General features: G+C 39.1%; 1 protein-coding gene across 9 annotated transcripts in view; it reads right to left on the bottom strand.

Moving 5' to 3' along the window:
• The window catches only part of PCGF3 (polycomb group ring finger 3), a gene marked incomplete at its 5' end in the record, with an annotated part of 166,123 nt that overhangs the window by 74,313 nt on the left and 78,339 nt on the right, over window positions 1-13,471 (bottom strand). For 7 of the 9 annotated variants that reach the window (XM_082301800.1, XM_082301804.1, XM_082301801.1 and 4 more), the window contains 2 exons: window positions 7,034-10,571; window positions 11,912-11,992. The exons of the other annotated variants lie outside the window; for them this stretch is intronic. In XM_082301800.1, coding sequence (XP_082157926.1) covers window positions 10,524-10,571; window positions 11,912-11,992 — 129 coding nt within the window. In that variant the 3' untranslated portion in view covers window positions 7,034-10,523. Of the gene's footprint in view, window positions 1-7,033; window positions 10,572-11,911; window positions 11,993-13,471 lie in introns of those variants that run through there. 9 annotated transcript variants of the gene reach the window in all.

Here is a 13,471-nt window from a genome sequence, read left to right as displayed (position 1 = left end):
GCCATAGTGTGATACAAGATGCCCTAAAGTGAAACAAAATAAGGGAAAACCAACTAAAGAGTTCTTTGATAAAGAAAGAGCTGCAAAACTGCAGCTAAATCAGGAAAATCCAGTTCTAAAATAATCTGAGCCATTTCTGGACTCCAAGACCAAGAAGACTTACAGAAGTGGATGAGCGAAGAGCCTGAACATGGTATAAACCTTTGAGGACTTAGAATGACAAGTTATGCCTGCTTCCATCTTGCAGAAAACTTGCAGACCTGTGCTCCCAAGACTCCTGTGAGTACAGGCCAGCAGATGGATGGGATCTACCTGACATTGGCTCTGGATCAGTACTAAGTTTAAAACAGCTGCATGCCTCTCTGATAAAACTGATCTGTGAGAGGGAAGATGGATGATAGGTGTTATCACTGACTTACCAGTTAATGACTGCACCCTAGCTGTCACTTTGATGGTGTGGCATGCCCATTCCCTCAAAGGTATGGCTTCTTTTCCCTGAGGCTGGCTGGCTGGTAGCCATCCATAGAGCTACATGTTGTGTTTGGATACCCTTCTTGCTGCTTCCAGGGCTCACCTCTCCCACTGGTTGCTTGATCACCTCAGAGGTGATCCAATGACCCTGGAACACCCAAGGGCACAGTTTCTTCCCCCCCAGCTGTGACTGGCCACCTCAGAGTTTCTAAACAAGAATCTCACTCCCTCACATCCACAGGACTCAATAATGGCCTTCTTGCACAGCTTCTGCACTGGGGCAGCGGGGTCACCAGGCAGCGTGCAGGGACACACGCCCAGCACCTCCAATACGCAACAAGACATCAAGTGGTATGCGACACAAAATTCAAAGCAACCTCATGTACTGGAACAGGCATTTCACAACTTACTTCTCTTTTCCATTGTGCTCTCTTCCAATTACTTTGCACTCAGAAGTGTACTGACTTCTCAGTCATCCCAAGCAACCGCTGTGAAGCCTATATTGTTTCTGTTGTCTAGGAACAGAGTTCACTGTTTGACAGTCAGCTTGCCCTTCCTGATGACCTTCAGGATCTCCTGTAGAATTCCATTTTTTTAATTTGACTTCAAGTTAAGTCTATCATCAGTTATGTAACAGTGGCTGTTCTTTCAGATCCACAGCACAATTACATTTTGTATGTTCCAGGCACTTAGTGTGTTAGTCTACACACAGTTCCTACCTCTTCCATGAATTATGGATAATGATTCATTAGTAATAAAACCAGCCTCCTCTCCAATTCCAGTACAAAACACAAAAAACAGTAGGTAGTTTTTAATATCATGTGTACTTGTATCTGCAGCTTGTACCTGTTAAGAAACTGATAGTAAGAGAAAGGCTGTAAAAAGTGCTTTGTCATTATGTCTGCTTACCAAAATCTCTTTTGAACACCTGAAAACTACGTGCAGGCTGGATTGTGAGCAGCTCGGCTTGAGGCCCGTAAAAAGGAAGGCAAAACCGGTGCAAAAGTACGGAGGAGAAAGAGAAGGGCAGAAACTCTGACCCTTGTCTTTCCCCCACTCCCTCCATCGCCTGCTGCGAGACACCCTGAGGCCTCCGGGAACCGACGCCGCCCGCCTAGGGAGAACCCCCAATCGTGCACCCCTGGACCGAAGTCACGAGTGAGCTGTTGAAATCCCTCCTCTCCCTGCTCCTCCGTTCCGTGGCGAGAGCACCGCGAGTGGACCGAGGCGCGACCGCCAGGATCGGGCACCGCGCCTGCATCTCGGAGGACGGGCGGCTGCATTCCAGCTAAACTGCTACCGAGATCGGAGAAGGCAAGGAAGATTCTCCAAGCGGCAGAAGGCAGTGAGAAAACGGCACAAATTGCCCCGCCCCCGTCTCAGGGGCAAAAAAAAAAGGTAGCAACAGTGCGGTGGTGAGATATCCTGTACTTTTTAAAGTAACCTTAGCTTTTTCTAACTTTTCTCTACTTTTACTTTCTCTTTGCCTCTTTTACTGTTAAATAAAATATGTCGAAAATTTTGGTACCAATGCTTAACCTCGTTTTAGTTTTAATCTTGTTTCTGGGAATAATCGAACCTTTTAGTTCACCCCGCCTTTACAGGGAGTTTTCTTTGCTCTTCCGTGCTGCGGGCGGGTGGTAACAGCACCGACAGCACTGGCTCCTGCTCCTAGCGTGAAGCAGGAAGCTGCACTGTCATATTCACCACTCTCAGCACGATGCGCAAATGCACCACGGAAAGATGGAGAAATGAAGCCTCCTCATATCCAGCAGGAAGAGCTTCCACACCACAGCGACAAAGGCAGTCAACTCACAAGGAAGCAAGAGGATGAGGCCCAAGGCAAACTGAAAGCACATTTTGTTAAGAAGGACCCTGAGACATCAGACAAATGATACCAACATGCTAATCAGCTATGGAAAATACTGAAGGTGGGGCCCATCTAGTATCTTAGCCCTGTTAACTTTCTTTAAGGCAATGTGAGGTACCCCACGTGCCCATCACAGCCCTCAGGTGAGCAACTCTTTGCACCTGTTTAGCCTCCAGCCATTCCGATTAAAAACCAGCAAAGTTACTGTGAGACCTTGTGAGCCTGAAGAGAACTATGTCAACCTTGTCTGTAAAGGATACTCTAATCTCAAACAATTCTTGAAGAGAGAAATGGTGAAGAGTCCCTGTCAGATCAGAAGGCACAGACTTGGAACTGCTTGTTTTCTAGGGAAAGAGGAGATAGTCATCAGCATAAGAAGCCTGTTTTCTCTTGAGTCACAACACACAGGATCTGTTGAGGGTGCAGATCCAGAAGGATCTGGCAGAGGATCCAGAAACAACAACTCATTGTCTGTGTTTCAAACCAACACTGACCATTTTTAAGCAATGCCCATTGCAGTGGCTGCAGTAAAATCTAGAGAAACCCTCAAAGCTGAGTATTTCAGCTGAAATCATCAAGTTGCAGCTGCAGTCCGTAACACTAACATGAAGCAGAGAAAGGAATCTTTTCCAGAGCAGGCCCAAGGGATACATTCTACCTGACATCCAGATTCACTAGTGTACTATCAGTCTCTTTCCAGGCACTCTTGTAAAACAGCAAAATAAATTTAGAACAATAATCCAAGTAATGCTAATACAGTCCATTGCAGCTGGTTACAAAGGCATTGCTTAAATGAGAAAACAGAAGAATTTGGACAATACATTGTATTAAAAAATACACCAAAACAGAACTTCTGCTCTGCACCCTGCTGAGAACCAGCAGAAGAGACCAGAAGTAGAGACATTATTTACTGCATCAGCAGTCAGCACTGCTCCCAACAGCAGTGGAAACTGTCTATGGTGCAGCCTTAGAGCATCCAGGATCAAAGACTTTGTGTTCTCTTGAACAAGGAGTCAGGATTCAGGCAAGGGACAGTGAACTTTGCAGCAAAGGAGAAACCAAATAAATTGCCTTAAAGATTTTCGTGGGAATGAAGCTTCCTTTTCTTCAGGTGTGTGAAGAAACCATTGCAATCTACAAACAAGGGCAGAAACAACAGGCAAGGCTTTAAGGGCAACGTGTCCTCATGGAAACCACCCAATCAGTCTTCCTATTAAAGCTAATGGCTTTCCTTTTTGTTCTGTTCTTTTTTCCATGGACACATCGACATGCAATCATTACACACAACACACAAACCACAGACATGCCCAATTTACACCCTTCAATAAAACACCTCCACATAGTGACAAGTGCCACATGAAAGACTGGACATATTTATACAGATGTGGACCGCATCTTCCTCTTAGCAGCTGAAGCTCTCAGACTACTCTTGTAAGCCTTTTTCTCCACTAAGGCCAGATCATTGCTTGACTTTCTCAAAGGAAAACTAATCAAAAGGAAGCCTACAAAAATCAAGAATATAAAAAGCTAAATGAAGATGATGTTTGAAATAAAAGATGTGCAGGAATTTGTTACAGAGGTATATAGGGATTTGCACTGCAATACACCTCTATTCAGATGTGGCACTGGATTAAGCCTAACCTGAGTTGAGACCAATGTAATCCTGAGTGACTTGGTTTACATCTGGGTTTAAACAGCTGCATTTATCTATCTTAAATGCACATATTCAATTGATATGGACTTTTTTCTCTGATTGCTCTAATCCCAAGGAAGAAGTTATTGCACAAAAAGAGGTATTATACTCAAAGTAATGATTTTTATGGCAGAATACTCAATCAGCAAAATAAGAAAGTATCAGTTACAAATAAAGTAAGAAATACCAGTAAAAACTTTCTAATATTGTATTACTTCTGGGGAAAAAAAATGTAGTTAGTTCCTACTGGCTGTGGGGCAGGTTTATGCTTTCAGGGCTAGCTAACACAACTGTTAGCACAATTTCTTTTTGGGATGCTGGGGAATTTTAGTCAAACAGGAAAAGTTTTTACTTTTTATTTATTATATTAACACCATGTTCAGGAAAGAGAGGGAGCCAGACCCATCACTGGTTACTTCACAGATAGATGGAAGCAAACAGTAGTACAAAGTTCAGGTAAGTATTAGAACCACTTATAATAAAGGCATGGAAGACTTACAAAATTTAACACTTGCTGAACTAGTGCTAACTTTCATTCACTTTTAAGTTACTATACACAGGGACCTTTCTGCAGTCAGTCTCTCATATTGGTATTTAAATGAAGTCTTTAACTGGCAAATGCCTGATTTCCTCAGGACAATTATGCATGGGTACTATCAGTGCAAATAAGAAATACACGTATGAATAAAACCAACTTCAAAGCAGCCCAGAATTGCTGGCAGTTCCTAACAAGCCAAGAGCGTAAATAAAGCTCCTGCCCTCTCAGCACGTAGAGCAGTTCACAAGCTATACATTTGCATTACTGCATGTAGATGCTGCAAGAAATTCAACTACTGTAGCATCTGTTTTGCATTGTTACTGTATTGTCTCAACCAGGCATTCGTAAGGGTGGGAACACATACAGGTCAGGTAAGTACCTTTTTATCCAGGTACCTAAAGACACCAGGATAATGCTGTTTTCCCTCTTGGTGACTGAAGCCATTTAATTTCCTATCTGGCAGTTACTTGACATGCACTTGTCACAGACATACTGCCAGTGAAGTAATACTTTAGGCCATCCTAAGTTTTACGACATCCTAATTTTATGACAATGCAATGCCACACCACCTCTGTTTCACTCACACTGCATTTATTCAGTGCTATGACAACTGCTAGTTCCTTATGCTCCCGGGAGAGAATGGGACAAAAACTTCCAGCCTCACAGCATTTCAGTTAGTTTCTCTGCTTTTATTAACAAGCATATAATATTCATTGGCAAAACACCAGATACAAGCTTCACTATCATAAAATCAAAACATTAAGCATTAATCCCCAAAAGGCTTATTCAGACAAAACTAGCCACCAGTAGTACAGAAATTACACAGCAACACAAAGCATAAAAAATTGTAAACTTTTAAATGAAGCTAAGCCAAAAATATGGTTTTACACTCTGACAGTTCCAGAATCTTTATTATGCCACATATGAGGATAAAAGGCTTAGTGGTTGCACTGGCTAATTGTCCCTTTACTGCAAAATAATCCTGTTGCAGAAGGAAAGAACAAACTTTCCTTTTGTCCAGATAAGTCACTTGAATTAAAGATTCCATCAAACCAATACTTTCAGTTTCAAACAGAAATAACAAAAATAGTGGAACATCAGTATTCAAAACTCAGGAGTTCTTCCTTCAGCCATACCTATCTGTTTGCATGAATGATCCCACTGGTTTCTGTGGAACCTCCACGTTATTAGTAAAGTTACCAATGTAGATGTTCATAGATTTGGACATTTAGTTCCTACCCTACCACCAGGACATGGATAGGTCATCGTGGCTTCAAAAGATTTCCAAAAAGCTCCAAGTAGGACAAAATATGGAGCAAATAGTGGAGTCACACCTTTAATTTGTAGAAGCAGGTAAAACATAATCCGTTGACTTGCCACAAGACCCAAGTTCCTAGGTATTTTTTGTCCTGACTGCAAGTTGTGATTAAAGCAGAGATTGAAGCATTGTTCCATGTTCTTTAATGTTGCTCTCTGCAGCTTTTTCTTCAAAAACAGATCTCAAGACCCAAGTAACATTTAATTATATCTCATGTAGGGTGACTCGTGTGTGGAACAATTTCTTTCCCTGTTATCAACTTTAGGCAGACTAACTGAAGTTGCATTAACGTTTTCAGAGAAACATCCAAACTGAAGTGATTACCTGAGGAAAAGCAGAAACTTGATTCTTCTGTTCAGTAAAGCCTTCTGTACAAACCGTGTACCTAAGACTCATCTCACTGATGTACAGACTGGTTGGCTTTTTCCTATTATATTTATCTTAATGTAATATGCGGAATGCTGTAAAATAGCAAGTTATATTTGTCATCTAGTAGAAAAAAAAAAAATCTGTAAATCCCCTAGGACTGTGTTGTTACAAAGACAATAAGAGCCAGATGAGCTTTCAAAGGCTCATAGCCTATTGGAAAAAATAGCACCATCATAGTTGCAGTCTGATATTTTTTACGGTCCCATATCTCCTGAGGTGACAGTGTTGTGTATACTATTGCACAACCAGTAGAAAAAATATTCCCAGGTTTGATGGTACACAAATATACCAGACCTAACAATGGCACAAAACATTTTCAGATAGGCTGCAAGTCTTGGCGATTGCTTCCACAATTCACATTAAGGTTTCTTGTAAGATCATTTATTTTAAAATATTGCTGACAGATAGTTCTTGTACTTACACAAATTTTAAATCCCCCATTTCACTCTTAAAATAAAAAATGGAACAAAGCAAAAAACACACATGCCCACCCCCAAACAACAGCCCCAACAAAACTCCATTTGAACAAGTGAGAAAAGCGATCTACATTCCTTTTAAATGTAATGGTAAGTAGATGCTACATTTACAATTTAAACATATGCCTAATAAATGCATGTTTCAAACCTATTGCACAAAAGCATAAGTAATGCTCTTTATCCATACAAAACAAAAACATACAGATGAAAGCTACGCAAACTCAATGTAAAAGGAAGAAGCTTGTAAAAACATCTTACAATTTCATTTTATATGCCCGTAAATAAAGCTGGACCACTGAAACCAAAAATACTTGGGATGGTAAAATAAGACAGAAGGCTTAAAATAGAATAAATAATTTTATAAAGATAAAATTTAAACCCCCAAATCTTATTTAAATTCAATATTATATATTCTATCTGAATTCTTTATTTTTAATGAAAGTGTACTTAATGAGACTCTGAGCCTGGTTGATTCATCAGTCTCACTGCTGCTGAGGATAATGCAACAAGATACTTCCTTACTCCAACTATTTACCAGCGTAAGAAATTGTAAAAACTACTTCACAGTAATGGCATCTTCACAAAAGCCAAAATAAACTACCATGATCTCACCGGGACTAAGAAATATCTAGGGCCAAGTTCAAATTTTAGTTCAACTTTGAACAGTATCAGGGTTACTTTACCCAATACAATCTTGTTATAAATTGTCTCTTAAGTGTCACAGAAATGAAACAAGGCTCTGACCCAAAGAAGACCTCATTCTGCATTGTAGCCTTTTGGTGAGACGAACATATGGTCCAGACACAGTCACACCATTCCCAAGGGAAATTTTTGTAGTGAAGATGTTATCACATGTAATTTAGAAAAAAACAACTGAGTAACTTTGGGATTTTTTGTTGGTTTGGGGGTTTTTTTGTTTGGGTGTTATTGTGGTTTTTTTTTACTGGTGCGGTTTTATCAGATTAAACACATTGCAAAAGCAGTTACACACAAATACAAGCAAAAACCCCAGCTATAGGTATTAATACTGGCTTGAATTCATGTATCCGTATAGTTATAAACAGAGTTTTCTATATACTGATAGCACCATAACAAATTCAAGTGATTCTAAAGATGGTTATAAACTTGTAAGTTTTGTATTGTAAGTTGTTACAGCAAGAAATAGATTTGAAAGGCTTCGGAATTTATGTGTTCATAATTAATTTCTCAGTTGCTCAAGTACACAGGGAGGTAATGAAGTCCCAATGTACTTTAACAGCACTGCGTCAATATCTACTCATACAAAAGTTTTCTGCAGTACACACACTTGAGGTAGACAGATCTCATTTATACGTGTATATGTATATATATTTGTTTTTGTGTGTGTGTATACATATATATATATATTTTCTGATTAGGGTGGTTAATCAGAATGCTGTCTGGCAGCTTTAGTTTTATGTCTACATCAGGTACAGCCACTGTGTGTATACTCTGGGTGCACAGAGCAGGGAGCCTTACAGTCCTGTCCATATTCTCAGTGCCTCACTGGCAAAGCCAGCCTCTTATTTACACTAGAACAGCAACAACCATGTAAAGCACATCTCCAGAAAGGCCCAGTATGGCAGCTTGTGTACACATCCACACCACTGGCATTCACTGTTTTCTTGTGAAGTTTAAAAAATGGTAGACATATGATCTCATTTGTTCTTTTCTGCCAGATCAAGTAATGCAAAAGACAGAAAAAAAGCTAAAAATACACATATCTGAGTCCACAACAGTAAGACAAAATCAGAGCCACATTTGATTCCATGAATCACAGACATGCACACAAGAACCAGACATGGAGTTCTGTGTAACCTAAACATACAAATGCAGCTATCTGAGACTTTCACCTTCAAGGACAGCACCATGTTCTGGCCTTTGCGTGGCTCTCCTTTCCATCTCCACAGTTCAGGAGGCTTCCTTTCACTCTCTGCTCACATAGGTTTCTTTTTTTTATTTCCTTCCTATTCACATCTGTGACTATAATCAAAAAATTTTTAAAAAGCCCTGTTGCCAAAGGTAAGCACAAGCAGCAACAGAGCTGGGAAAGGAGGACTGAAGACTCCAAAGAAGGAAATTAAGGGACATGTGGCTGAGGAACTTAGCGCTTTGAAAACTCAAAAAGAAGATGATTTAAAATGCTTAGATAAATCTCTTGCAGTACCAGCTTCTGGTTATCAAGTAACACTTTCTGGCAGAAGAAGCAAAGGAGCACAGCAAGAGGAAGCAGGGCTTCTTATCCAAAGACAATTTATCAAAAAATAACAGGATTTAATAACAGGAACGGCAACTAGCTTTTTCAGCTGACAGGAAAACTCTTCCAAACATTAGGTTAACTATTTCCAGCTGGCAATAATAGGGCATAGACTGTTTTCAGTGACTTGACACCTGTGCCAGACAAATGTTCTCACAATCATACTATATATACCATAGTGGATACAGCTTGCAGAAATCACTTTCAACTACTGTTTTTAAAAAGCAAGTTATTTCAAAAAGCCTTACAAAAAGTGCAGTGAGCCCTGCTAAGTGCCATTGAGGGTGCTTTCTATAACATACATAGTTACATGTGTATATAGAGGTATGTACCCATACATACATGAATGTGTATTACCTTGCATCCATTAGGGCTGATGCAAGCAAAATTATTAGTTAAGGCCAAAAGGTGCTAAAATAATCTTGTCTGACTCCCCCTTCCTCCCTACCCCAAGTGAGCTAAGAATTGCAGTAAGGAAAATGCTATGGTTTCATAAGAAAACAGCTAAAGAAATATAAAGCTGCCCATATTATCTGAGGAAGTTTTAATCCATGAAATGAAAACTCTTCAATACTCCCAAAGTTGTCCAAGAGCCACTGTTTCAATACCTAGTGATAGCAAACTCTCTCTAAATTAAAAACTGATTTCTGCAAGCCACAACTACATAAGAAATGTTTATTTTTTAAGAAATTCACAAATCTAGCACTTGTGAGTATTTGTCATTACGTGGTGCAATTTATACCATAGCAAAATATATATCACAGCACATTAAAATCAACTGAAATTATTTCTATTAGTCTTACCAAATTAACATGTATACAGAAATATCAAAACTTTATTAAAACACAAGGTGAGGGAGAACAATAACTGGGCAAAAATGAATTTATTGGTTTCCCATATTTTTTTAAGTTTTCAATGCAGCATAATAAATTATCACCAGTCACTGTATTATTAGGTATGTTCAATGCTCTACAGAATAACTTGAATAAAGCCAATGCAATCAGGCATACTATATAAGACAATAACACTTTGCAAAAATATAGTTTTTAAAGATTTAGAATGCGAAAAGTAACTAAATGCAACTTGGTGTCAAAAGCAACATATTTATATCACCCCACAACACTCTAATTTTTTTTCTGTGTAACTGTAAGAGACAAATCAAGCTGAGCTACATGGAACTGTGAAGTGTTTTCAGTATCTGTAAACTTAATGCTGGTAGTGTCTTGCTGAGTTGAAACTTCTTTCTTCCGTACAAAAAAAGTATAAATATTTTCTGCCCAGAAGTCTAGGAAATGCATCCCTAGAAGAAATATTCAGGACAGTCCACTATGAAAGCCCTCCAGTCTTCCAAAATTATTCAGCTGGTTTGTGTCATGTGATTAGTGATGCACTAAGAAGGTGCCAGATGATAGTCTCTGCAAAAAGCTCTGTCCAGAAGGACAATAAAGTTCCCTTACAGCAAGTCCATTTTGGGTCTATAATGTAACAGTAGAGGTGCTTTCTGCAAGACAGAAATACCAGTAAGTTAAAAAACAAACCCAGAACTGATCTGTTCAGTAGGAGGAACTTCTGTGTCATAAACTAAAGCTTCAACTAAAGATGAGAGCAGCTATCTGATCTGTCAAAAATTCACCAAGACAAAGACAAGGTGCAACTTCATCTTCAAGAGACAAAGAACCCTTTCCCCTTTATCTCGGGAGCAGATCTGTTTATCTTGGAAAACTCCCTGAAGTAAGGGACATATCTAGAAAGCAGCATTAGAGTATGTGGTACTTCATATATAATGGCTCTCACTTGATTCGTGTTCTGTGAAAGTATCTATTAATTTTTTTTTTATGAATAGGTAAACTTGTAAGAACCAGAACATCCTGCACCATGGAGTTCTGTGTCTCATGAAAACAATTACTTCTGCTTGTTTTGTTCTGAACCTTCCAAGTCTCAGTTTCATTTTCCATCTACCACTTCCTTCACTTGGGAAGGCAGTTTACAGTTCTGTTTTCTACACGACTCACACAGATCTCCCTAATAAAGGTGAAGAGTAGACTGTACAGATGCACATCAATTTGATGCTCCTGTTTGGTTCTCCCTGCTACCCCACAAATTGCTAACACTTCCATTGTGTCCTTTTATCTACACCTACATTCAACTTCGGATGTTTGTTAATCACCTGTCACTCAGAATTGTAGACTTCATCCAACATTTTATCATCAATCTGTCACTAACCTAAATAACGACAATGCTGTCACTGCACTGTTAATGAACTACTCAAATCCATTTCCAGGTCATTCAGAAACACCATACGAAACAGATTCCAGCAGGATTCCACTTGTGACATCTCTCCATTTTTAACACTGACCACTGACTTTATCCTGTGACTCTTATCCAAAGCCATCGAGTGATTTCACCTCAGTGTACACTGTATGCTCAGAATGTGTTGCTTTTCCATTACAAATACAAACTTCTTGTTCCAATAATTCCATGTATACATATACTCTGTTCAGTGTTGACTTCCATCCTAAGTGTTGTTTTGCTATTCATTCTTACCACCTGAAAGAGTTAAAAATACTACTTTTTGTAGCTTCCACTTCCTTTGCCAGACTTGATAACAATTTGACAGCTAATGCAGTGTTCTCTTTTCTCCTGCAATGAATACTTAATTCTCCTTTCCTTCATTTACTGGAAACAAATAAATACTTGGTGTCTAAGGATGCTGTAGCAGATATTCATAAAAGTACCTTTTTATTGAGTTTGCAGTTACTGCAGTATAGTTCCAAATTATCACTATTTTAGAACCATTTTATTTGGTCACTTCATGATTTACACTGAACCATTGTGTCATACCTTAAATCTCCATCTAGTAACAACTACAAACTTGAGCGTGTGGTCCTTGCCAAGAATCTCTTCATTGCATAATATGTCCAGCTGACAAAATAAAGGTGACAGTTAATTCACTGGGACCCAATACATAAAACAACGTATTTCACATAATACTACACACTTGACAAGACATTTTTTCTCTGAAGGTACTGGAACTGGTAATCCTGCAGTTGCCCTGCACACAAAAATAATACCAGGAAAGAAAAGACAGTATCTGCTCTCAAAATGAAGTACTGAAAGACCATGTCAGTGCTTGCCTAGGAAATACAGTATGATCTGGACTTAACTGCTTGATTTATCTTCCCAAGCAGTACTAATGCCTTTTCCTGAAAGCTTTATATGCTTTTAAACAGGTCGAATAAATGAGCAAGGAGATAGAAGTCTGAAAGAGAGTTGTTATTTAGCATGCTATGATTTTTTTTTTTACCTAACACCAGTCAGGCAGCATTGTTACCAGACTTCTTTTAAAAAACCCTCTCTGCCATATACTCATATGCTATATTTACGGGTTTTTTGCAGATACTCAACAAGTATTTTTCATTTTCTATCTCAGTTTTAAAAAATCTCAATATTAGAAACAGTGAGGATCTCAACATAAAAGCATGAGGATCATATGACTATACTAATCAGCTGAACTACAATATCTGAACATGAACTAAAACCGGGGAACATGAATTAAAACAGTAAGTTCCACCAAGGTGCCTTATATCACAATGCTTTACCCCACAGCCCAGAAAGGCCTGAATGTGCAGGCAGTCCACTTACATGACAGTAACTCAAACCTGGAATAGTCTGTATCAAGCAACCAAGTGACCACAAGCTCAAGTTCTCCTTCTATGTTACTTGGTGCTGGTAGAATGATTACACCACCATTTATGTACTTTTTAAGAGGGTAGAAAGAGATAACAAAAGAATGAACAGTACTCCTGAAAGTTTTTCTTTCAGTAGAAGCCAAGCAGGTTTTTAAGTCACAGACTGGCACAGCTCACTGGATGGCTTACACATGCATATACCAAAAGAATGTATTAAAAAAACCCATTCTGAACATTTGCTAGGCTAAAGCCAGGAGTCAACCACTTCTGAGACAGCTGAGGACATGACAGGATACATGGTTTTGTTTCAGGATGACTGGCAGAGTTTGGAGATATACTTCAACCACAGGACAGAGAGAGTGTTAGTTTGAAGTGTACAGAAGCTATGAAGGAAAAGTGGTAGAGATGCAAATTGGCTGTTGACAAGTTTGAGCAGAAAGGTGTTGACACACTGGACTGGAAAACAGATGATTTGATTTGAATGAAGTATCTTAATGAAATTCAGTGAATCAGTGTCATAATGCAGAATTGAGAGATGTCAAGATCAGAGTCAACTGAGATGTCCAGAGACTGTGACCAAGATCCAGCCATGTGATAAACTGAGGCTGCATTCATAGTTTGCCACTGTTAATTTTTGAATCTGATCTAGGAGAAGTGCAAAGTATTGCCTTTCCTTCTGTACCTGTCAACTTAAATTCTTCCCACGATTCCC

The sequence above is a fragment of the Coloeus monedula genome (genome assembly GCF_965178545.1).
Source record: "Coloeus monedula genome assembly, chromosome: Z".
Taxonomy (NCBI): domain Eukaryota; kingdom Metazoa; phylum Chordata; class Aves; order Passeriformes; family Corvidae; genus Coloeus; species Coloeus monedula.
This window is presented reverse-complemented; position numbering and strand designations above follow the sequence as displayed.